General features: G+C 65.7%; 1 protein-coding gene across 1 annotated transcript in view; it reads right to left on the bottom strand.

Moving 5' to 3' along the window:
- SND1 (staphylococcal nuclease and tudor domain containing 1) overlaps positions 1-24,682 on the bottom strand; it is a 115,398-nt gene that overhangs the window by 83,330 nt on the left and 7,386 nt on the right. The window contains exons 5-10 of the mRNA XM_066995149.1: positions 22,075-22,235; positions 21,700-21,791; positions 20,373-20,531; positions 19,870-19,976; positions 19,514-19,604; positions 13,083-13,196 (exon numbers count right to left, since the gene is read on the bottom strand). Of these exons, the coding sequence (XP_066851250.1) occupies positions 13,083-13,196; positions 19,514-19,604; positions 19,870-19,976; positions 20,373-20,531; positions 21,700-21,791; positions 22,075-22,235 (724 nt within the window). The remainder of the gene's footprint in view (positions 1-13,082; positions 13,197-19,513; positions 19,605-19,869; positions 19,977-20,372; positions 20,532-21,699; positions 21,792-22,074; positions 22,236-24,682) is intronic.

Raw genomic sequence — 24,682 nt, 5'->3', positions numbered from 1 at the left:
AGTCGGGGCAAAAGAAGGAAAAAAAGGGAACCCTGGTTCCTGCACAGAGCAGGAATAGCACTGGGTAGCACCGGGGCACTGCGGCGGTGCCTGCAGCTGGCCCCACAGAGGAAATGCACCCAAAGCACCGGGAGAGGCGCGGAGCAGCGGAGGAGCAGAAAAGAGGGAAGTGCAGGGGTGGGAGGCACGGAGGAGACCAGAGAACAGCAACCAGCAGCAGGGCTCGGGGCTCAGTTTGCCACCCGCTAATCCCAGCTGCTGGGCTGCGAACGGAACGATTCGGGGCCGAAACCCTTCAGGCTGGCCCCATTTCACTAGGGTGAAGATGAAGGGAACGCAGCTTGGGAAAGGCAGCAGAAAGCCTGGCTGGCCCTGCTTAGGATCGCAACAGCAAACTGCGCCAGCCCCAGCATCACACCCGGTCCCCGGGGTCCCCAGGGCTTGGCTGCAGCAGCTGCGGACGAGTGCCGGGCCGGCAGCACGCCAGCACCGCCTGGGCAGCTCCTGGGGCTGCTCCTGTGTCCAGCACCACCGGGACCCGGGCTGGGCTGCGGCACGCTCATGGCACAAAGCCTGCAGCAAGGGGATGCCCGTGCCAAGCCGTGCTGCAATCCAGCCACAAGCAGGGAGCCACCTCGGAAAGGAGGTGGCTATGCAGGAGCAGCGGCACGGCACGGCACGGCACGGCACAGAGCAGCTCCAGGGCCAGCCCTGCCTGCAGACCGGGGCCGGGCTGTGCCCGCGGTGCAGCAGCCAAACCTCGGTCAGGGCAGGCGAGGCGCCAGCCCCGTCCCCGCTGCGCGCTCTCGCAGCTGGAGGAAGCCTTCAGGAAGGAGCAGGCTGCCAGGCCGCGCTAGCTCCGGGGCTTTGCACAGCGATCACATCCTGCACTGCCTTCCGAGCCAGAGGGAAACGATGAAATGGAGCTGGCGGTGCCGGGAAGAGGACTCCTGCCAGCCGGGGGAGGCAGCGCAGGGCAGCAGCAGCAGCACCCTCAGCGCCGCCGGGCGCCCACGCTCCTGTGGCCACGCGGCCCCCACTGCACAGCGTGCAGGAAGGAGCACAGAAAAACAGCAGCTGGCAAAATCACCACACCGCGACGCTTTTCATCTGGAGGAAGGGACCAAAGCCCTGGCGTGCCATGGAGCACCCTGGATACCCCGAGTGGCCCCTGGCCCCGCACTGATGTGGAGTCTGGGACCAGCACCGGTCCCTCCTGGCAGCAGCGGAGGCTCCACCACGGCACAGGTCACCGAGGGTCCCTCCTGCCACCTCTCTGTGCCCAAAGCACTTCAGGGATTCGCCCAACACGAGCCCCAGGCACCGACTTTGTTCCCACCCAGCCAATTGGAAACTCGTTAAAAAGTGCAAAACCCACTGAGGAGCAGCAGACTGGCTCCATAAACGCTCTCATCGGCACATAATGGGCCTTTTATGCTATTTTCCGACGGAAAAGTAATTTATCGTCCCCGGTCTCGCAGGGAAGTGATTCGATATGCTAATTGTCCCAACCGGCAGCACTGTGGGCGGCTCGCACGGCTGGCTGCGGGCGGAAGAGCAACTCTGCCCACGGGCGAGGCAGGGGGACAGACGGACACCCCGAGCGCTGGTGTTGGTGAGCACCCGCACCACGGCATCACCCCAACGTATGGCGCACGTGCCACGACACACGGGGTTACCCCAGACCCTAATGCAGGAGGGACCGGGGACAATGCAGATCTTGCAAAATGGTGTTGAGGAGAGGCAATTTTAGGACACCCTTCAGATGCCGGGCAAGGAACCGGAGGGCACAGGCACGCGCGGGGTTCCCCATGCCGTTCCCATGTCCCCAAGCTCCCCGGTGCGTCCCGCCAGCCCTGCTGCTCCTGCAGCTCCTCGAACCGCTCCCGGCTTCTCCCAGCACTGCAGGTGCTGCCGGTGCAAGAGCAGGACTGCTCGCAGCAGCCACAGAGCCACGGCTGCTGAACCTCAGAGCAAGCATCGTCTGAAAGTCATCACCGAGCGGCTCGGGGTGGCGCGGGCAGCGAGCCCAGAGCCCCCAGCGCCAATTAGCCGTTTGCTGATGACCTCTGGTGAGGATTAAACGTGCTGGAGGAGCAGGGCTGCCTCTGGGAGCAGGCGCTGCTGCAGGCACCGCGGAGCGATGCTGCGGGGCACCGAGGAAGGGCTCGTGCTGCGTTCTGGTCTCGAGCAGCATTTTGGCTGATCCAAGCACAAGGAGCGTGAAAATGCAGCTGTCGGTCTCAGAATGGGGCTGGTTCTGTAGCCAGGCATCGGGATGCTCGGCGAAGCCTGCTGGAAACGCTTCTGCTTCGTTTCAGCCTGGCCCTAAAAGCGGCCCCGAGGTGCCGGGGACTGGCTCTGCTCAAAGCCCAAGACCCAGGAACGCTCTCGCAGGCTCCCTGCCTCGGGGCTGGCAGCCATGTCAGGATTTTACAAAACCTCCATTCTTTCCAAACCGTTAACCCGAATTTTCGATGATACTGCAAAACCCGACCGCTTCATCACAGCGCTGTCACTCGGCAGACTGCGCTGCCCCGGCCGTGGCGCTGAGCGCCCCTTTGGAGCACGGTACGGGGGAGCGTCCTCCTCCCACCGCATCCCCGCTCCCGGGGACTTCCACGTCTGCGTGCACCGTGTGTGAGCCGGTGAAGCTCAGCACGGTGCTGAGCCGCGCACCGAGCCAGCAGCCAGGCAGGGATGCATTTTAATTCACCCGCAACCCCACTCAGCCCGCTCCGCAGAAGTCAGCAGAAGACAAAGCCCTATTTAAGCACAACGTGCCGAAACTGCGTGTGACGGGGGAAAAGAATAGAAGCAAGGGAAAAGTAGGCCAGCAGAGCCCGGGCCAGGCGGGAGGCAAAAAGCTTTTAAGGACGGAGCTGGTGTCCCCTCTGCGTGGCCCAGGAGAGGGGACCCCACGAGCCACCACCACCGGGGCACGGGCAGCCCATCTCGGGGTGGCCACGGGCACCGCCTGCCCCGTTTCTCCAGCACATGCCCCATCTCCTCTGCACTTTCATCTCATCCATCCCAGATTTCACAGGATCGCACTTGGGCAGCTCTGGCCAGGTTTAATTCTGGCACACGGTGGCTGCCGTGAGGCTGGGTCCGTGCTCAGAGCCTGCGGCAGAGGGGAAGGGGTGGGAGCTGCTCAGGGGAGAGCTTCCCCCCGCCCCGTGCTCTTACATCCTCCTTTTTCCCTTTCCCAGCACCTTTCCCAGAAGGGGAAGGGCACGCAGCTGTGCACCACAGGACGACGCAGGCAGGAGCACCCCTTACAACCCAGTGCTCCTCTGTACCCGCATGCAGCCTCTGCGCCAGGAACATGATTTGGGAGCCAGGTGCTGGCCGCGTGCTGCCTCGCACCGAGCATGCCACGGGGGGAGCAGGGTCCTTGGAGCACCCCCAGCCCTCAGTCCCCGCGGTGTTCCGGGTGCTGAGCACGTCCCCTCCCCACTGCACCAGCTTTAAAATAGGTGGGCGCCGGGACCCACTCCCCTCCAGCACACGGCGTGCCGCTGGGCTGTTTCTTGGGGGCAAAATAAAAGAGAACGGTAAAATTGAGCCTGAGCTGGCAGAGTGGGTCAGGGCCGGGGGCAGGCAGAGCCTCCCCAAGGCAGGGCACGGCCACGCTTCTGCTGCCCTGCTGGGGAGGCAGCGGCTTGCAGCGAGCAGCCCGTGCAGAGGGGGCTGCGGGCATTAGCAGGGCCCCTGCTCGCGGGAGGCTTCGTTCTGAGCACGTTGGGAAACGTCCAGCCACGAACAGAGATCTTCGCAGGCCGGCGCTGATGGCAGGGGCCAAAGCTTTGAGCAGCACCGCACAGCCGGAGAGGGGTGGGCAAACAGCAAAATGCGGCGGTGCTGGGGGCACCGAGCTCTCCATGCCAGCCACCGCCCCCTCTGCAGGGACGGGGGCGCCTTCGCCATCCTTCGGGCTGGAGGCTGAAGAGCTGAGATAAGGCAGCAGGCGCGTGCGCCGAGCTGCAAAGACGACATCGGCTCTGAGGCAGCGCCTCCGAGCGCGCCCACGTGCCTGCACTGCCCCGCGGCGCACGCCCCGGTACCCCCCAGCAGGGTGGGGGCAAGCCCAGAGATGCGGCAGGGCCAGGGGCGATGCTGGGAACTCGCGGGGCACCGCAGAGTCACTGCTGGCAGGGACGGCTCTGACAGCCGCCCGGATGGAGCAGAGAGTCCCGAAGCCATCCGCTGCTGGGAAAAAAAAAAAACGAGCGGCTTTTGCAGAGGCAGGTCGGTCGCATACCTAAAATCACGGGCTCAAGTTTCCCGAGGCACAAGGGTGCTGTTGCTAGGCAGGACGTTAATTGCACAGTTCAGCAACGTGGCAGAATTGCACAGCTCCTCTCTAATTTAGTGCAATTTAACCATCAATGGAGGATTCACAGCGGCTTCCTGATGAGATCAAAAGGTCAAAGCTTCATCCACCCATCAGCAATTCCGTGCTCACCCGCCAGACTGAGAGGCATTTGCCACCGCCACAGCACTCCGTCAGCCACCCCAAGAAGCCGGGGCGAGGCGTGCAGGACGGCCGGGTCCGAGGCTCGTGTGCTGCAAGCCCCGCAGTCCCCAAGGCTCGCCAAGTGGTGCGGCACCGGCTCCTCGAGCCTGGAGAGCACGCGGCGCAGCCCCATGGGGGTCACCTGCCTCAATGCAAGCTGGCAGCTGCCGGGATCCTCCTCGGAGCATCGGTGTCAGAGCACCAGGCGCTTCTGCTGGGTCGGAAGAGTGACAACGCTTAAACGTACGGCGTTGGGGAAGCGTTTTCGCACAGCCCAATCTTCGGGGCGTATTACTTACACGGCATCAATGAGACCGAGCACTTAAGTGCTGCCGCGATTCGCACAACATATGGTGTGGAGACGCTTCTTCCTCCCGGCGATGTGCCCTGGAGCTGTGCGCTGTGCTTTGCCTGGGGCAGGGAGCCTGTCCCCCCCCGGGAGCCCGTGCCCCTGGAGCCCGTCTCCCCCAGCCAGCGCCAGCCACGGGCCCGGGGGCTGGCCGGGTGCCTGCAGACCTCAGGCAATCCCCAGCGCTCCGCTTCTTTTCTTTTTGCTTCTTTTCTTTTCGCTTCTTTTCTTTTCGCTTTTTTTCGCTTGGCTTTGCTCTGTAAGCCGCGAGCAATTTACCGGGACGCCAGAGGCACTAATCCCCAGGGGAACCCAGCTGTGCCAGCTCACTCACATGAACCCACCTCGGATCAGGACCCGTGCCTGGCCGCGGCACAGCCCCGAGAGCCAGGCTCTCCTCGTGCCGTCGCGTGGCCGCACGTAGCCGGGGTGAAAAACCCGCCTGAGGTGAAGCAGCGTGACCTCGCGGGGCTCCAGCCTGCTCCCCTCTGCAGGTGCAGAGAGGTTAGGACGAGGTGCCCGAGACACAACAGCGGGAGAAGGGAGAACAGCGCGGCCGGGGCTGCCAGAACACCCGCACACGGCTCAGGGAGGCTCTGACCGTACCGGAGCGGAGCGCCCGCTGCAGTGATCGCCCCCCGTCCACGGCACCCTGAGCTGCCGGGAGCCGGCTCCTGGCAAGCCGAAGCCGCAGACCACGTGCCAGGCAATCGCCTTCCAACAGTGGGAAGACTTGGGGGAAGGGAGAGAAGAACTGCTGAGAGAGATGCAAGCTAATCATTTTTACACTAGAAGGAGCATGCTACCCGGAGGGCAAAAAGCAGGTTGCGAGAACGTGCTGACTTCATGCGTCTTCGCCCTGGAAGCTATTGCAGCCCCTATTAAATATTGATCAGGGAACTCCAGTGCCCCCACTTTCTGCTCCCGCCTCTCCTTAGCTGCACCTCTCCTCTGCCGATATTTAGAATACATGAGGGCCATATGCCCGAGCACTTAGCATTTTACGCTGCACTGCTCCGCTGGCGAAGCCGCGCTCGCCGCGCGTCCCATCCATGCCCGCAATCAGTTCTGTTACACGATACATGGATGAGTTACTGTGATCCTTGTAGCTGTAATTTAGCGGAGATGAGACACTGATGAGTTCGTGGTTTTGTTTCTCATTAATCTTTTATGCTCGTTGAGTGCGGTGCGCTTTTCGTAGTACAAGCCCTGCTCGACAAACAGGGAAACAAGGCTGTCTCCGCAGGCGGACCCCGCTGCCGCGGGAGGCCGTCCCTCGCCGCCGGGCAGGGCGCGCGGCGGCTGCGGCAGCCTCGGATTCACCTCCAGGCGCAGTGACTCCAGCCCAGTGCCGCTCGCAGGCGCTGAGCTGCAGAGGACGGGGGACGTCCTCACCGCACCTCCTGCGGGTGACGGTGTCAGGCTGGAGGTCCCGGGGAGCGCGGTGGAGCTGGGGACCCGCAGGCTCCTCCAAGACTCGCTGCGCTGAGCCGCCCTCCTCGGTTAGTGGAAGGAGGGAGGCGCCGAGAGCGGCCCAAAGCAACGGGAGAAGCCAGGAGACGGACATTAAGCAAAGGAAACGAGGGATGGAAAGCCCTCAAGCTCGGGGCAGCCTGGATGCCCCGGGGACAGACAGCAGGGGGGCGCTTGGTGCCAGAGACCAGCAGCAAGGCGCCGGGCAGGGAGGGGACATGGACAGCGTCAGCCCAGCCTTGCCGCCGCTGCCCTGCGAGCGTCCAGAAGGGGAAAGCCCACGCACAACCCATCTCACCACAGCCTGGGTGCATCCCAGCACAGCTCCTGTGCCCCAGCCCAGCGCTGGAGGGGCAGGGGGGCCGCTTGGTGCCCCCCACCGGGGTCACGCCGCCCGCCAAGCCGCACGCAGCCCCTCCAGGAGGGCTGGCTGCAGAGAACATCGGGCAGGCACCTGCAAACCGTGGCCGAGCAGCCGCAGCGCGCGGAGCCACGTCCTGGACAGCCCGACCTGACCAAGGGGCGCAGCACTGCGGGACAAAGCTCCTTTCTGGGGGCAAAACAGCTAAAAACAGGCGTGATGTGACCCCTCCTGAACAGCTTGCTTCCAAATCTTAAAAGGGGTCATAAATCCAGCTCCAACAGAGCCCGAACCAGCAGCTCGAGGGGTGCGGGCTTCCCCTGGCCCCGAGATCCATCTCCCGCCTGTCCAGGGCGACGTGGACGTCAGCGGCTCCGGCTGTGCTGGAGGCGGCCGGCAGCAAGCTGGGCAGCTCGCTCTTACAAAGCACTTCCAGCCTCTCATAAATATCTTGGCAATCAGCAAGTGACAGGGAAAGGAGCAGAGAGAAAGCACCGCAGTTCAATGGGGTTTGAGTAAAATATTACTCTTTCTAAAATCTGCTGGAGCGTGGGAGAGACTGAGCGATAAAGGAGGGGGTGCGGGGACTCGGCGATCCCCGCGGGGACTCGGCACCGACCCTGGCAGCCACCCCAGCGCCCCGCAGACGGGCTCTGCCCTCACCCGGGCTCCGCTTTCCATCGGGAGGTGGCGGAGCCGGGGCGGAGGTCACGGCGCCGAGCCGCAGAGGCCAGGTTGGACAAGAGATTCCGGGCACAGGGAAAGCTCGTCAGGGCTCCAACAGCGGCACCTCCGGGAGCCGCCTGGTTGCAGTCCAGGTCGCTGCCCCAGCGCCGACCTCCGGCGTCCTTGCTCTCTGCAGGGGACTCGCCGTGCCCGGCTGGGCAGAGGGACAGGGCCACGTGCGCTGCGCACAGCATCCTGCCCCCGCGGCTTCCATCCCTGCGCTCATCTCACCTTGAGCAGCGAGGAGAGGGGACTGCCTGCCCGCTGAAGCAGCGAGCCAGCCCCGGTGCCAGCTCTGGGCTAGGAGCCCGGCCAGCGCCCGCGGCGGGGGCTTCCCACGGATGCTGCGCGCGGCAGCGATGCTCTCGGCGGGAGGGAGGCGCCGAGCAAGCACCCAGCTGCAGCTCCCTGTTGCAGGGCGTCCCAGTTTCGCCTCCGACAGCCTAACGCCAGGCAGGGGAAGGGGAAGGCACACGGCCAGTGGGTGGGGGCTGCTGGGCACCAGTCCCCGGGGAACGGTGGGAACTGGGATTCTATGGGGTAGGGGAGCAGTGGATGTACCGTGCCCCCATGCGCTCACCGGGACGGGCAGGAGAGGTGCCTGCCTCTCTCAGACAAGTGGAGATGCTGAGACCCCCAAGCAGGTTAGGCCTGATGGCGCTGGGGCTCTGCCATCACACGCAGGCTCCCCCTTCCTCTGATCCCGCTAATCCCTGGCTGCGAGTCCTCCCGCCGGCAGGGACCTCGTGGTGGGTCCCCGGGGATGCGTGGGGCCGTCTCCGCCAAAAGTTCCCTGCTCTATCAGCAGCCTAAGGAAAAAAACCCAGCCCCAAATCCATCTGTTTTTTACCTCTGAAGCCATTTCCAGCTTCCCTACGCTTCCAGCTTCTGACTGCTTTGTGGGAGTGACGGTTCCCCTAAGCTTGCCTGGCGCGGTGACGGCCGCCAAGGCGCACGTCGAGCTTGCAGTTAGCGGCCACCGTGCCAGGAAAGCTCCGAGCAGGCACGAGCTCTTGCAGCAGCTGCCCTGGAGGCACGGCTCGGGGCTGCGGGGGCTGGCAGAGCCTGGGGCTGAGGAACGGGCACAGCAGCATCCTGCGCCCAGGGCGAACAAGGCAAGCCAGGCAGCCTTGGCTTGCGATGCTCACAAAATCCAGCCCGGCTCCATCCGGGCAGCCCTTGAAGAACTCCTTCCCAGTTGCAGCCCCAGCCCCTGCCGCCCCGGCAGCCTTATCTGCGCGGCGCAGGCGGCAGCAGGGATCTTCCCCAGGTGCTGGGGACACGGCGCAGGCAGGAGAGGAGCGGGGACGTCCCCACTGCTGCTCCCGCTCCCCTTCCTCCGCCTCCCTCCAGCTCTGGAGCCAGGCAGGGGCGGCGTGGCCCTGGCAGCCCTCGTGTCCTGCACCGCTCCCGCCAGGAGGCACCGGCCCCGTTCAGGCCCCCAGGCACCGCCCGCAGGGCCGCTTCCCTGCGTTTTTTTCCTCCTCGAGCCAGGGCCCGTGCCTGATTCCCCCGCTCCAAGAGTTCTACCAATTAAGATATCAATTTAGATAAATCGTGGGATCGGAGCAGATTTGTAGTGCTGTTGCATCAATTGAGCAAATACAGCTTGCTAGAACACAGAGCTGCTAACAAGCTTCTGTAATTTAGCTGTCCAAGGGAATGAACTTCTGATTAAAAAAGCTCAGCCGAAATCAAGTTCCTCCTGAGCACTGCGCACGGTGCCGTGGACGGGAGCTGCCGAAAGGAACCCGAGGGGGTCCCAGCCCTGGGGCCAGCCGCACGCTCACCGACCCCAGCACTGGGCTCTGCTCCAGCTGCCTGGACAGACCCGCCACCAGGACGGACGGACAGACCACAAAACCTTCCAACGGGCTGAGTAGTGCAGGACACCGGGGTGACGGGCACCAGCCGCAGCAATGGGAGAGGCTTCCCTGCACCCCGAGGTGCCCTGCTCGCCCCAGAGGTGCTCAGAGGGTGCCCAAAGAGCACCCCACGCTCCGAGCCCACCATCTGGGGCTCAGCCCTGAAGCCGGGTCCTGCCTCGAGCTCCGACCCAGCGTATCCCTAAGCTGATGAAGGGGAAGGATCGCTGTGAACACCCAGCCTTTGATGCTGCCCACCAGCACGTGCTGCCCCGAATGGCACACCAGCCAGCCCAGCTGCCGCTCGCCGCGGGAAGGAGCCGCGCCACGTCCCGCTCCGGACCCTGGGATCGTCCCCGTGCTGCCGCAGCACCGGCACCACACCTGCAGACCCAGCACCTGGGCAGCGGTGGGAGATGCATCTTCATCTGAATACATTACGTTCCTCGACAGAGACAAGCAATAGAGATATTAAATGCTATCAGCTCCCGCGCTCAGGATTCATTTCGCGCTGGGTGATGAAGGCGGAAGATGAAAGGCTGTAGGATTTTATTACATTGAATTTTCAGTTTGTCATTTCCCATCCACTCGATCAGGTGCCTAGGGACCAATTTGCATTCTGTGCGATGGAGACGGATCTCCCCAGCGGAGCCGCGCTAGCTACTTGCTGCCTACTACGGGTTGCACGTATCCGGACCCAGGGCAGGGACGGGGCTGCGAAGAGCCCAGGTGAGCTGCAACGGGGCCGCACGAGGACAACGCCAGCAGCTCTGCCACGAGCTGCCAGACCCACGCTGGGCACTCGTGCAGTCCTTGCAAAACAACCTGAAATCAGCCCAAAACATGCGTGCGTGCACTCTGAGCTCAGGCTCCTCCTTCACAAGGGAAGCCGGGATGGGGTCTGCGACACCAGAAGCGCCCCGCGCCCCACCTGCACGGAGCCGTGCTGGCACCGTGTGCCAGCCCCCAAAGCACGGCACACAAGCCCAGCACCTGCTTAGTGGAGGTGGAGAGGGGTGCAAATACCCCAGTAAGGGCCGGGCTTGGTTGGCCAGGGCTGCTCTGGTTTGCTTTTTCAATTCTAAAGGGAAATCTGGAAGGGGAGGGGGGCAAACATTTCACCGATGGCATTCACAGGTCATTAAACAGAGCCGGAGATGAAAATGCAGGAGGACCTAAAGAGGGATGAGAACGAAAAAGAAAGAAATGAGGTTTAACAGAGCCACCCACGAGCCAGCGTGGCAGAAGGCGCTCCCCGCAGGGCACGGCAGCAGCCTCGGGCAGCCCAGCACAGCGCGGGGAGCACGGCGGCACGAGAGGGGCCTGGTGCCCTCCCGGGGGGGCTGCCCGAGCAAGGGGGGCAGGCAAAGACACGCTGCAAGGATGCTCTCTGGGCACGGGGCAGCTCCTCTGCCAACCACCTTCAGAGAAAGGGGCCCAGGAGCTGCAGTGCCACGGCTCAGCCCCCCCGGGGACGCGCTCTGAAGCCGCCAGCGCAGGAGGGGGACGTGCGGGGACACAACGCGGGCAGCGGGGTGCCGCACGGCCTGGGGTCACGCTGGCACCGCCGCCCTCGTAGCGCTGCACGATTACACACGGTGTGGGGGTTTGGCTGCAGGATGCCGGCACCTGCAATCTCAGGACGCTGTTTAAAGATGCAGCTGCTCCCAAATGCCCCACCGCTTCCACCGGACGAGCTTCTCGAAGCAGAAGCCAGCAGCAGGCGAGTGGGTTCGGGGCGGCGCGGCATCGGCAGCGGGCTGGTGGCCCAGCCCCAGCCACTGCTCAGGCCGCTGCTGCAGGGATGCAGCGGGCAGAAAGTGGCCAAATTCAGGGCAGAAGGGGTCGGGAGCCCCCCAGAGCCCACGTTCTGGGCACCCCCGGGGTACGCCTGTCCAACACACGGTGGGGCCGGTGACGAGCCCGGCAGGCACGGAGAACGCGACTGCCCGTGCTGTGGGGACACCGCTCCAAAAGGAGCAACGCTTCCACGAGCGGAGCGGGCGGCGGGGAGCCTTTCTGCAGTCTCCTTGGAGACCGCGACCACTGCAAATGATCCACGCTCCCCCCGCGGCACGGCCGCTCCGGGGCAGCCCCCCCCGCCGGCACCGGTGCCCGGCCCCGCGCCCTCCCCGCCGTGCAGCGCGCCGCATCTCCGGTCCACCCAGCTCTGACGCCAAAGGAACAGCAGGAGGAACGGGCTAATCTGGGAAGTTATTCATAATTCAGTGTGTACAAAACAAGGCAGCAGCCGAGGAGGCAGGAATTTCCAAATTACGGTTCCCACAGCAACCCGAGCTCGGTCCCCGCAGCCGTGCGCGGCTCCACGCGCTCGGGGGCTCCCGGCGCCACTGCAGCGCGCGCACGGCCACGCAAAACGCCACGTTGTGTGCGAGCCGGTGCTGCGTGGGGAGAAACAGCCCTGGAAAAGGCAGCTTTCACGCAATCCTGCACGAAGGCTGGCTTTCTGCTCCCAGCTGGAAACCCCTCCTCTCGCTCGCGGGCAGGAGCAGCCCTCGCCATCTCGGGAGGCGTGGGATGACAGGGACGGTTCCGCTACAAGCGAGGCAGGCACCCGGTGGGCAGCTCAGCGGCTCGTGAGCGCATCCACCGCTGGAGGGGGGGGGATGGAAAAAGCAGCCAGCAGGAAAATCCCAGCCCCACGGGGCTCTTGGAGCGGTTCAGAGCCAGCGCCACCAGGCAGCACCTGGCTCCTGTCCCTGCGCGACGGGTGCCAGCCCCGCCAGCGGGTGCCCCCGGCCCCTCTGCCGACCTTTCTGGAGGGAGACAGCGGAGATGAAACCAACGCCCTGGCTCGTGTCCCGGCACACGCGCGTGATGCACAGCGCCAGGAGCGCGGTTACGCAGAGGCTCAGCGTGTGGCCAAAGTGTACAAATGGCAAGGGTTATCTGGGGCACTTACAGTCCTGTCGTTCGCTTACAGGACACGGAAACCCAGCGCAGAGCAGACCGAGGCACGCACAAGCAACGCAGCATTTCTGAATTTCTGCATTTCTGCATCAGCTCCTGGCGCTTTGGGGCCAGGCTGCACGGGGACCCCAGCCCTGCCGCCTGTCACGGGACGCCAGCAGCTCTTATTTTCCCCCACACAAGCACTAACACGGCCCCGTACAGAGCTCCCTCCAACACCGTGCTGCCGCAGACAGCGGCCAAGCACTCGCTGAAGGGCAGGGAGGACAAGGAAAACCAAAGAGGGGTTGGCGCACCACCTCCAGCAGCCCGCGGGCTCCTGCTTCGCCCCCTGGCAATGGGCAAACAGCAGGGGAGGGGGATAGGGACGGCCACTGCGACGTGCAAGCCCCTGCCCAACGCCCAGGGCTGGGGGAGAGCCCTAAGGACACACCAAGGGACACGACCCTTGGGGACAAGTCATCCACCCCATCCTCCAGCACGTTCCCAAGCAGCCCCCACAGCCCGACCTCAACGGCCCGGTGCAGGCATCAGGGCACGGCCGGAGGACACGGCTCTCCCACCTCCAGAACGCGGTGCCAGGAAGCACCGGGTGCCACGGCACAGGCTCCCGTGAGGCCAAGGAGGGGAAACCGAGGCAGGGAATGAGGCAGACCGACGTCTCCCTGCACCAGGCAGGGCGTGCACTCAAACTCGCCAAGGGTTCCCGCAACCCTCGAGAGGGGGCTCCCCCCAGGAGAGAGGACAGCGCTGAGCAGGAGCCCGCAGGGAGGGGAATCCACCTGGGGACGGCCACAGACACCGGTGACGCTGCCGCAGACGCCCCCTCCCGCCCCGCTGCCACCTCCCCACGGTCACCTGAGTGCTGTCCCCCTCCAGCCGGGGGGGTCGGATGCTGGACAGATGAATGGTTTTGTGGTCCCCGGAGTTCAGCTTCACCACGATGGCGTCGGCGTTCAGCACCTGCATCACCTGGGGAGGGAGAGAGCGCAGCGGTGAGCGGCGTCCCTGCGGGCAGCACGACACGCAGGGCACCCCGACCCCGAACAGCAACGGCACGGGGCACGTTCCTGATCCACCCCAGCTCCAGGGGCTGCCATCCAGCACGGGAGGAGCAGCTCTGAGCCTTGCCTGGGTGCCCAGGGCTCACCGGGGCAAACAGCTCGCCAACACGTCCACCATCCTGCTCTCCAAGCCTGGCGAGCTCAGCACCAGTCAGAGCCCCACAGTATTCCCCAGCGACACCACGGCACACAGGCACACTGATCTACCACGGACGATTAGCAAGGCGATGCCCACTTCCCTCTCAAGTGATGGGACCTTTGCTTTATGTATGGGCAGAGGGGCCCCTGCACGCGTGGTGCCAGCAGCGGTGCCGCTGGAGCAGACAGGGCACGACTGCGGGTTAGCTGAGTAGCAGGAGGAAGAGCAATGAGGGAACAGAGGAGCCCTGCAGACTCCTCACAGCCTTGGAGATACATACATATACATATACATATATATATATTTCACATGAGAAGTTTCTCTTGCTGCAAGCATTACTCCCAACAAGGTTTCCAATTTCCCAGAGCTGCGCCAGGCAGCGCGGGCAGGCACCGCTCACCTCCGTGGTGCCCCGCGGCACAGGGGAGGAACGGCAGCCCCCGAAGCACAGCATCCGATGGCACGGTGCCACCGTGAGCCCTGAGACCAGGGGACAAGGTGGGGTCCATCCTGCGGGGGGTCCCACGGGGACGCAGGGAGCGAACCTCGCAGAAGGCTCGGGTGCGTGCATCAGTCCCGGGACCAGAGGGCAGCGAGCGCAGGCGCAGGCCTCGTGGCTCAGCTGGTGGCTCCGCGCGCACCCAGGGAGCAAATTAATGCGAGCGACTGGTGGCAAGGGCAGGCAGGACCGTGCAAGCAGGCGGAGGGGCCAGGAGGCTCCCAGCTTGCTGTTGTGATCTTCTCGGTTTTCATGAACCAGCGCTCCCCAGCCTGGACCATGAGCATCTCCACGAGCAGAACAAGGCACCTGGGCGCTCCCACCGCCACCATCAGCCTAGCGGGACCCACAGAAACTCTCCCTGAGCACGTGCTGGTACCAGCGAGGCTCACCCATGCCCTGCGTGCCCGTCCCAGACACCCCAGACCCGTGGCCAGAGCCGGCAGGGAGCTCAGAAGGGACCGGCCTTTTCCCGCTTGCAGCGCTTTTTGCCCCAGCAGGCACGTCAGTCCCTCCCCATGTGCTTAGTCAAAGGGATAACAGGATTATAGGAATTAGAATTAAAACAGACACTCAGGATTTCCAGGGCTCCTCGGCACAGCAAAGCCCTCCGGGGGACATCCCTGCCCCCAGCCTCCGCCTCTCCAGGGAGGCAGATCCTGAGGTTTTGCAGGCAGAGCTGAGCCCACGGCAGTTTGCATGCGGAACGGAGTAATTGCATCTCATGCTTCAGGGCATTCGGGGGTCGGGAAGGGGCCCCAGCCTCCCTGCCCCAGTTACACCGGGCTGGGGAAGGGCCCCAGCCTCCCCCCCCCCCCGCGTTACGTGCTTGCTCCTTCCAGAAAGCAGGACGGGAGATGCAGCTGCAGCGGGGGAGCTGCAGGGCAGATTTGGGGACAAACCCCCTGCTGTACCACACCTCCATCATGCGCGGCAGCGCAGGGAGCAGCGGTCAGGTCACGTTTGGTCTGCGGCACCATGGGGGCTCCCCGTAAGGGCAGGGCGAGCTGGGTGACCCCACACGGGTGCTCCCCGAGCTGCTCTGCACGGTGGCGTCCCCTCTCCGTGGGCATCGGTTCACAGAGCGAGGGCAGGCCTCTCCACTCCATCTGGGGGTGGCCGCTCCTGCCCCTGCCCCAAGACCCCGCGCCCGCAGCCCCCGCCGGGCCGAGGAGATTGGCAGCAAAACCCCGAGGCTCAGCACAGCGCAGGCACGGGGCCATTTTTCTTGCTCACAATTCCTCAGCTCGCTGTGGACAGCTTCCTTTATCCAATATTTATTGTGGCTTCACCTGCCTCAGAAAGGCACTTTGATAAACGGATTGAAAGGATTTCTTTTTTTTTTTTTTTCTTTAAATCTCCGCAGCTGCTGCTCGAGGAGCCTGCGTGCCGCGGTGCCGCTCCCCCCCCGACCCAGCCTTCCCCCAGCGGGGCCGGGGGCACCTCGCCGAGCCCGGGCATCCTCCTCCCCTCGCCCCTCCACCTGCACACGAAGGTGAGGGCAGCAGGCAGTGACTATTTTTCACACGACAAGTTTCTCTCGCTGCAAGCGCTGCTCCCAACAAGGTTTCCAATTTTCCAAGCCAGAGCCTCGCAACAAGCGAGAGCCGCGTCCAGCCGAGAGGCTGCTCCCCGGGCAGGGACCGGCTCCGACCCGGCTGCTGGGGGGCACCGCGGGGGCGAGGAGGCTGCACAGGGCACCCCTTGGGGACCCCCAGGACGGGGAGAGGTCGGCCTCCGAAGCGCTGCTGCCTCCTCCTTCCACCGCTTGGCCCTGGCTGCGTGCCGAGGAACAGAGGAGCCCATTCACGGCTCTCCCAGCTGCCGCGGGGCCACGCAGGAGCCTGGCAGGGCCCCAGGGCTGCCCGCGGAGGCTGCTGCGCTCCCCTCCCCGCGCTAACGAGGGCAGCTCGTTACGGCAGCGCTCCTGGGAGAGGGCTCGGGGACAGGCCATGGGGCAGGGGCTGTCCCCACAGCGGGGGTGACCGCTGCTCCGTGCCCACGCGCTGAGTTCGTGAGATGGGCACGGTGATTTTTTGGGGAGCCAGAGCCCTGCATGCCCAGCACCATCCCCTTACCCCCTACCCCGGTTCCCCAAATGGGGAACGGCTCTGGGAGAGGTTCTGGCATGCTTTTGCAATCAACTCCAGGAGGAGAGCAACTCCCCAGGCTTGCTTTGGCAGATTCTGCCGAGATTTGAGATGATTTGGCCATGATAAACGGTCTAAGCGGTTTGGAAAGGGAAAAAAAAATAAAATCCACAACGCTGGGAGCTCATCCGCAACCGCCTTCTCCATTTTTCTCCATTTTGCAGAACGGCTGGAGCCGACCCACAGCGCAAGGCAGGGCACGACGCACGCAGCCAGCCTGGCTGGGGCCCCCCAAGCTCCCCGTGCGGTCCCCGAGGGATGCCCGGGGTCACCGCGCACAGCCCCCAGCCGGGCGCACGGGGGGACACACGGTGACAGCTCCCCGGGCACCCAGGGCCCCAGGCGAGCGCTGCTGCCGTCCCTCTGCTCTTCCTCAGCGTCCCCAGCCCCTCGCTGGCAGGGAGCTGATCCTGCCCCGCGGGGTGCAGAGGGGGCAGAGCCCTCCCCGAGCCCTCGCAGCCCCGGGAGCCGCAGAGAAAGAGAGAAAGCTGTGCCGCAAACTGCTTTTGGCACGGCGTAGCTGCAAGCGTGATGCGTTCAGCTCCAAGCAACGCTGCCCCAAATTCTTGGGTGCTCTAAGACAAGCTGACGTAGGAAATTCTGAAGAAAGCCTCCCGTCTCTTCGCATTTTTATCCCACCTCTTTTCTTCTCGCCACTCGCTCCACCGTTTATAGGCAGCGAGTCCACAGCTGGGGCCGAGACTTCGCCCCTGCCCGAACCAAGCCCTCCGCTCACAACACCAGCCCTCGTTCCAAACCACAGCCCAACGCGATGGCAGCAGGACCCAAAAACCAGGTGCAGCTGCTTTGCGCCCACTGCTCAGCACCACGGGGGCAGGTTGGGACCTTCCCCTCCCGCCCGCCACCCCCCAGGAGCGGGCGAGTCGCTTCTGCCACCACGGCTTGGCCACCCGAAGCCCCTCATCCACCACCTCCGCGGTGCGAGGCTGCACCCCCCAGAGCCCCCTGGGCACTGTGAGGACTGATGGGCGTTTACGGCCCCTTGCGCGCGGCACCCCAGGCGCTACGAGGATTGATGGGTGTTTATGGCCCCTTGCGTGCGGCACCGGGCGCGCGCCCAAGTCGCGTTTAAGCTCCTGCGCTTCCGAGCGCGCAGGCATTTGTCCTGATTTTCCCTGTCACTTGCAATTCTCGGGGAGGGAAAAGGACCAAAAATTGACACTGCAAAAACGACATCGCCCAGGGGGGCTCTGGCTGACTGCTCCCTAAATGCTGATTTGCGCGTTCCTGCATCAGAAGCAGTTTTTAAGCACAGGCAGAGACTTTCTGCTGCTGGGAAGCAGGGGGCACGACGCGGTGTTCGGGGCCCCTCCTGCGGAGCGAGTGCAGCCCAACTGCACCAGAGCCGTGCTCCGGGGGGGGAACGCATCCCCTCCCCCTGGGGCTGCATAAAGCTGGGGGGGCGAGCAGGGGGCTCAAGGGGCCGTGCCCAGGACTGGGGGCAACCCTGGGTGCCCCGCTCCCAGAGACGGGGTGCCCCCTTGGGATGCACCCTGCGCTTCGCCCATCCTAGCCCAGGGAGAGGGCTCGGACCCCCAGGTGGGATGCACTGCCCCCCCTACCCCGCCCCCAGGGATGGGGGCACCCCCACACCCCCAGCATCTTCGCCGCTTTGCCCCACAGCGGTGCCCAGGGGCTCGGGACGAGAGCCCTGCCTGCTGCAGCTCCCCGGCAGCGCCCCAGCTCGCACGCGAGAGCTGCTCGACAAAATGACGGGCGTCTTGGAAATGCCAGGAGCATCCATCCGCCCCCTCCGCAAGCTGCTGAGCAAAGCATGACTAATGCCCCCCGCGTCTGGTCCTGGCGCGGGCTGCGTCTGCAGCCTCTGCCAGCGCAGGATCGCGCTGCGGGGCCGCCAGCGCCGACACACGGCGCTCCCCTGCCCTGCACGGGGCGCTGGGCGCTCACCATCACGGCGGCACCTGGGCAGGGGTCCCGTCCCCCCCCCCCCCCCGTGCCTCTCCTCCCTGCCAGGGGCTCTCACCGCCGTGCTCCGGGAGGGGTCTCGCAGCTCCGGCCTCCGAGGAGCCCCCCGGGGTCGGCGCTCAGGACGCGTTCGTCCACCGCTCGAACGGGAAAAGCGAAGCGAAGCCTTCGCCCCCCCTCCCCGGGCGAGGAAGTGCTCAGGACCTCTGCTATCACTCCGGCCTTACTGGAGCTGACAAACGGCCACCTGGGGAGAAGGGAGCGCACCTGATCTCGGAGTTAGCGCGTGAGCAAGAACCTCCCTGCCCTCGCCCTGCAGGACAGGGGCTGTCACACGGGGACCAGCGACAGCGCCGTGCCTCCGGCGGATGAGATAACTGCGCCTGCTGGATCGCGCCTTCGAGACAGGACCAGGCGCGGGAGCTCCTCGCTTCGCCCTGCTCGGCACCGCCACCGCTCCCTGAGCCAGCGGCGCTCAGCACCGCGGCCGGGCACGGCCCCGCGCCCCGCATCGCCCCCTAATTCCTCCCGCAGCCGGGAGCCCCAAAGCAGGGGGGGAGCAGCCCCCAGGGCAGCGGCTGGGCAGGACACGGGGACACCCCGCTCTCGGGTGGCTCCCACCCGGGGCCCTTCGGGTCCCCCCCCACACACACACGGGGGGGGAAAAACAAGGAGCTGGCGCTCAGGAGGCGGCTGCGAGGCAGGATGTGACCCAGCGCCACCCGGCGCGGGGGCTGAGCTCGCTTCCCAAGAAATCCAACTGCGCATTTCCCAGGGCTCCCAGCCCAGCTGCAGCCCGGCGGCTGGGCGAGCCGGCAGCACCACCTAGCGGGGCTCAGCACCCGGCTCAGCACCCGGCTCAGCACCCGGCGGCTCGGGGCTCCCTGCCGCAGGGGCACGCGCCCGGGGCAGGCACAGCGCCCGGTCAGCCCCGCTCCGCTGCCCTCCCAGCCTCCCGGGCACGGCACCGCTGCCAACAGCGACCGAACCTCACTGGGGAAAGCGTGGGCACGGCTTCAGGACGGCGGCCCCGCACCGGGCATGCAGGGAAGGGGCTGTGGCAGGGGCACGGAGCCCCCGTGATGGGAAGGGGAAGCTCTGCTGCGCCCAGCCCCCTGCAGCCAGAGCGAGAGCATCCCTGCAGTACCCAAGGGTGCCCACCAGCCTGTCCACAGCCCCCAGCCCCCTCCCTCTGCCCTGTTTCACCGCTCCCCACCCCAAACACGGTGCAGGGACATGGCTGAGCCCCGACTACGGGCTGCATGGACGTAGCATCACCTGGGCCGGTCACCCCACCGTGCCATTAAACCCGGCTCCGACCCACAGAGGGCAGCCCAATGCCGGGGGGCACCCAGGGGGTCCGCGGAGGGGAATCGAAGCCGCAGGCACAGCGGGGGCAGAGCCCAGCTCCAAGGTTTTTTCCGACCACACGCAGGAGCTGGCAGAGGCAGCCCAGCACCCATCCCTGCCCTGCTCCGCCAGGCACCCACCTTGGCCACAAACTGCTTGTCCTTCTGGTCCAGGTTCGCCGTGGGGGCCACGTAGTCCCTCCAGATCCTCAGCTTGCGCTCCTTGGCGAACCTGACGGGGGGGGGGGGGAGGCACCCGTGACGCCCGGGCAGGGGGTCCCCAGCAGGGACGGGCGCGCCGCAGCGGCGGCACCGGGCACAAAGCTGCCGCCTTTCTTTTTCTATTCCAGAGGGCATTGGCAAGTGGTAAGGGCTGCTCCAAGCCAGAGCCTGCCCGTGCCTCAGCACAGCGACACCAGGGACACCCGGTGTGCGTGGATGGGGAAGGGGCCCAGCACCCCGCGCGCCCGCTGGCAGCGCCGCAGCCCCGGGCTCACCTTTCGGCCGCGCGCAGCTTGTCGGCCCCGCGGGTGTAGACAGCGATGGACCAGTCCACGCAGCGGGCGAAGCCCTCCTTCAGCAGCAGCTCGGTGATGTTGCCGTTCTGCGGACGGGGAGGAGACGCACGCTCGCACGCGGGGCCCCACGGCATCGGGATTTATCCTGCCCTGCCCCGGCGCTGAGTCCTGCAGCGCGGAGCTCACGCGTCCTGCGCAGCCCCTTCGCTGCCACGGGTCCCCAGCGCCCACAAACGATGCAAGGCCTGGCCCACAGCACCCCGAGGGCTATCAAAGGATGCAACCCCAGAAGACCACAGGACTCTGCTCAAACGGACCCGTGCCCTCCTACATCCCCTGGCAGAGAGCACGGCTCCCAGCCCTGCGGCGCTGCTCCGGGCCCCGTGGAGGCAGCGGGACCTCGCAGCAAGCTCCAGCATCTCCAGCAGGGGACGAAGAGCATCCCGGCAGCCCCCATCCCGCCCCTCACCGCCCCCACTTGCCGGGTGCAGGATGGTGCCCAGGATGTTCTGGTTGTGGCAGCTCTCCAGCACGATCTGCACGTCCCTCTGCAGCAGCCGCGACTCCGTGAAAAACTTCGCTTCGGCCGCAAACGGCTCGGGGACCTCCGGGGCGTCCGCCTCCCGCTTGAACGTGGGGCACTGCGGCACAGGGACACGGTCAGGGCACGGGAGGGTTCCCACAGCACGAGGTGGGCCCCAAAAACCTCAGCAAGGGGGAGGGAACATCACCCACGCAGACGGGATCGCGGCACCGCGGGGGCACCGTGGCACAGAGCCGCGCTGCGAGACCGGGCACGGAGCTTGGCTGGCCCCAAAAACCCCATGCCCCAAAGTCAGGAGGCTCTAAAGGGTTACGACGCCTGGTCCAGCCCATCCTCCCCGCCAAGGCACCTCGGGGAGTCCCTGCTTGCTCAGGAAACTGAGCTTAAAATGGGGTGCTCACGGAGGGCAGATGGGGCAGGAGCCGGCAGAGCTGCCAGGGACGGACAGGTCCCGGCAGCAGCGGGGCCGTGGGGAGGACGCAGCAGCTCCGCAGGCACCCTGGGGGGCCTCTCCCCGTGCTGGCTCCCCAGGAAAAAAGTGGAGAGGAGCCGTGAGCACAAGACTCAGGTCGGGCTCAGCATCGCAGAAGTGGAGGAGGAAAACCCCAAGTGCCCCGAGCTCCGGCTGTAGCCTGGCGGAGAGGGACCGGGGATGTGTGCACAGCGATGCTCTCCGGCCGTTCTGTGCTGACACAGCCCTTTACCCGCCCCAGCAAACACCGCCAGGAGTGAACCAGGGCACGGAAACAAACTCCCAGTGCAGTCCTGCTGAGGATGGCAAGGAAAACGGCAAGGTTCAAAAGGCAAGGGGAAAAAAGCAAATAAAAAAAAAAATCACCGGTGCTGCAGCAAAGGGCGCACCCAGAGCGCGCCGAGCAGCAGCCCCCAGCAGCGGGGAGAACACGGGCAGGGCTGCTCCCCGGCTGCCCCCAAATCCCCCCACCACGCAGATGCCAACAGCCACGCAGGGGCTGAGCCCTCCTGATGGGACAGGGCCATCCCTCCCCCAGCTGCCCGGGACCCTCCCAGGGCATCCCGTACCTCGCGCAGCACGGAGCTGGGACCTGCTGACCCCAAGTGACGGCCCCACAACGGTGTGCGCACCCCAGGGGCTGTGCCAAGCACGGTGCCGGAGGACACCCGATGGCCGGGGGAGCAGCGGGCGTGGGTAAGGCCCCTCGGAGGCTCGCACCAGTCCCGGTGCCAAGAGCAGAGAGGTGACAGCAAGCACGACAAGCAGGCAGGTGACAGCGGCCACACCTCACCTTGATCCCCGAGAGCATGACGGTGACCAGGTAGTAGTCCGGGAGGAGGAGGGCTCTCACCACGCTGCCATCCCGGACGTGCTCTATGATGGCTGCAGGACGAGAGCAGAGGTTGGTGCTGGCCACGGAGGGGCTCAGCAGGGGCTGCAGAGCCAGAGCTGTCCCCCTCCGTCCCCAAAGCCACATACTGCTGCACGGTGAGCGCCGTGCTCGTACAAAGCCAAGGACAGCATCACAGCAGCGTGCAGCGCCGCGCGTGCAGCTTTGGGGACAGGCAGGTCCCACAAGCCACGGACGAGGCCAGCCACAAAACCGCAGAGCAGGCAGGGAGACGCAGCCCCAGCCACCACCACGTCCCCACAGCCACCAGCTCACCATTGACCGGCTTCTGGTGCATGGAGTCCACGAAGTGCCGGGGGTTCTCGATGGTGTACTTGAGGTCCCGGATGGTGTGGGAGCCCGTGCCCTCGCTCCACATCCCCTTCTTGGCGCTCTTGGCCTGCTCCTCCAGCTCCGCCAGCCTGCTCTGCTCAGGGCTGCAAGGAGTGGGACAAAAACCAGGTCAGGGCAGAGCCACGGCGCTCAGCGGGCGCAGGGACCAGCGGGCAGGGCGCTGGCGGGCCCTGCGTATTTTACCCCCGGGGACATCCATCTCTCAGGCACTTTTCTGGATGCTTTAGCAATCTGAACACTCAAGTCTAGGGAGGGCACAGCCCGGGTGAGCGATGCTTTATGCGTCTGACAGCGACGCTCCGTAAATCGAAGTCTCTCCGGCACCCAGCACGCAGGGCGTGCCGCTGCTGGCCACATACACCCCAGCTACAACAGGACAGCGAAGGTGCGAGCTGCACAGCCCCTCTCGAGGTTGGTTTTGTGCATGGGGAGGTTCGGGCGCAGGTCCTGACCCTGCAGGTCCTGACCCTGCGGCAGGGCAGCGGCAGCCCCGGCCACCAGCGCCTGGTTTGGGAGCGAGGGCCGTGGAGCCAAGGCTGCTGCCAGCGGCTCACCGGGAGCACGAATGGCCCGGGGCGAGCAGCAGGCGGCCTCCGAAGCCAGGAGGCAGCAGCAGGCGTCTCTCCACACCGAGGGGACCGAGTCCCTGACGAAGGAGAGCGCTGCCAAGCGCCCCCACACTCCGTTAAACACACCCTGGGATATTCTGGGTTCATCGTTCCTCGGCTCGGCTGAGGGCAAAGCTGCAACCTGAGGGATCCCGAGCTCCGCGCAGAAGCTGAGCGGCCCCGCGGACCGGGAGCCCCCAGGTAAACGTGCCTGGCTTTAAATACCTGCGCCCCAGGGGGGCAGCAGAGCGGGGGGCACAGCAGCTCCCCGGCACCCCCAGGGCTCACCCAGCACCTCCAGCCGCCTCCTCTGCCTGCGCCTGGTAAGCTGAGGGCTGAGGCTCCTCATGCACCCGTTAATTAACGCGTCCTTTGAATTAGGAGAGCAAGCTCTGAGCAGCAACAAGCCCCAGGCAGTGTTTAACTGCAGGAAGCTGGGTCCTGCGGGGACTGCCGTACTCCAGCGGAACCGCGCAGACCGGGGTGGCCGCACGCCCCGCGCCCCGGCCTCACAGCAGGCGACCGCTGGAGCAGAGGGGACAAAGCCCGGCGAGCCCGAGGCCACCAGAAGGTCCCCGTGGCCCAGGTCCCCTGGCGCGAGCACCACAACCCTGAGCGCAGCACGACAGCGCCCAGACTGCGCCGCGACCTCCTTCCACGCCTCCCCTCAGGGGGGGAACGTTGCTGGGACAGCAGGGACAAGTCACAGCCATGCCATCGCTTCCCCAGCTCCTCGGGGACGTCCCCATGCCACTGCCTGCCCTGGGGTGGGCAGCGAGCACCTCCTGCCTCGGGGGTTTTGGCCTAGGGTAGCTGCGGGGCCGTGGCATTGAAGGGTCTTGTCCCTGGGGGGATGAAAGGAGCAGCCAGGGGTCCAAAGAGCTGGGCTGCCCCCAACCCGCGGTGCCGTTTGCTTCCCAGGCCCCCCGGTGCGCCACGCACAGACCCAAACCCACCAGCGAGGCACAGCACCACGGGGCACCTGCCTGGCTGGGTCCTTCCAGCACCGCCTGCCCAAAACACAAGGGCTGACGAACGTCGTCCCGTGGCCAGCAGGCATCACAGGCGCTCCAGGGAGCGAGGGCTGCCAGCTCCCTGCTGCACAGCCACAGCCCCCGGCCGCGGGGCAGCAGCCGCGCTGAAGGTCGGTGCCCGCATCGGTGGTGGAGGAGCTGAGGTCCTGCCCGGTCTGCGCCCCGGTGCCCGGCACGCAGGGGAGCCCCGGCCCTGACATCCCCGTGGTGTCCCTGCACGGTGACAGCTTCCTCCGGCTGTCACAGCAGCACGGCCACGTGCTGCGAGCAAGTGACCCAAAGCAGAAAGCCCAGCAGGGTGCCAGCCCCATGCTCACCTTCCCCACGGGTGCCAGAGGTGGGAGCCCACAGCACCGGAGCAGGAGCTGGCTCCAGCTGATCCTCGTGCACCCCATGAACGTGGTTGTGCCCTGTGAGACCCTTGCGAGGGGGCTGCTTGGCTGCACTCGCTGTCCCACCAGCACGGGGCACGTCCCCGATGTCCTGCACAGCCCCGTGCCACCTCCCGGGGCCAGGCTCACCACGCGGGTCACAGCAGAGCCCTTGGTGCCCAGCACGGGGGGACGCGGGGTGCCCACCGCACACCCCGACCGTGCTACAGCTGAGCCTTAATTCCCGTGGGTCACGCAGGCCCTACGGGCCCAGGCAGGGGCCATGAAGGCGCTGGGGGGTGGCTGGGCACAGGGACAGGGACTGTGTCCCCAGACATACGGGGACCAGGACCCGCTGGCGCTCGGGGCTCCTGCACCGGGGAGCCCAGGAACCAGGCACCCCGTCCCTGCCCTCGGCGGCGCACGCTCTGTTTACTCCGCATACCTGTTTACAGGCTGCGCTACTGAAAACACTGGATGGAAAGCACCCAAGTGTGCCAGGAACAGTTTTAGGAAG

The sequence above is a fragment of the Anser cygnoides genome, chromosome 1 (genome assembly GCF_040182565.1).
Source record: "Anser cygnoides isolate HZ-2024a breed goose chromosome 1, Taihu_goose_T2T_genome, whole genome shotgun sequence".
NCBI classification, from domain to species: domain Eukaryota; kingdom Metazoa; phylum Chordata; class Aves; order Anseriformes; family Anatidae; genus Anser; species Anser cygnoides.
Note: the sequence above shows the minus strand (reverse complement) of the source record. Positions and strands in the feature narration are given on the sequence as shown.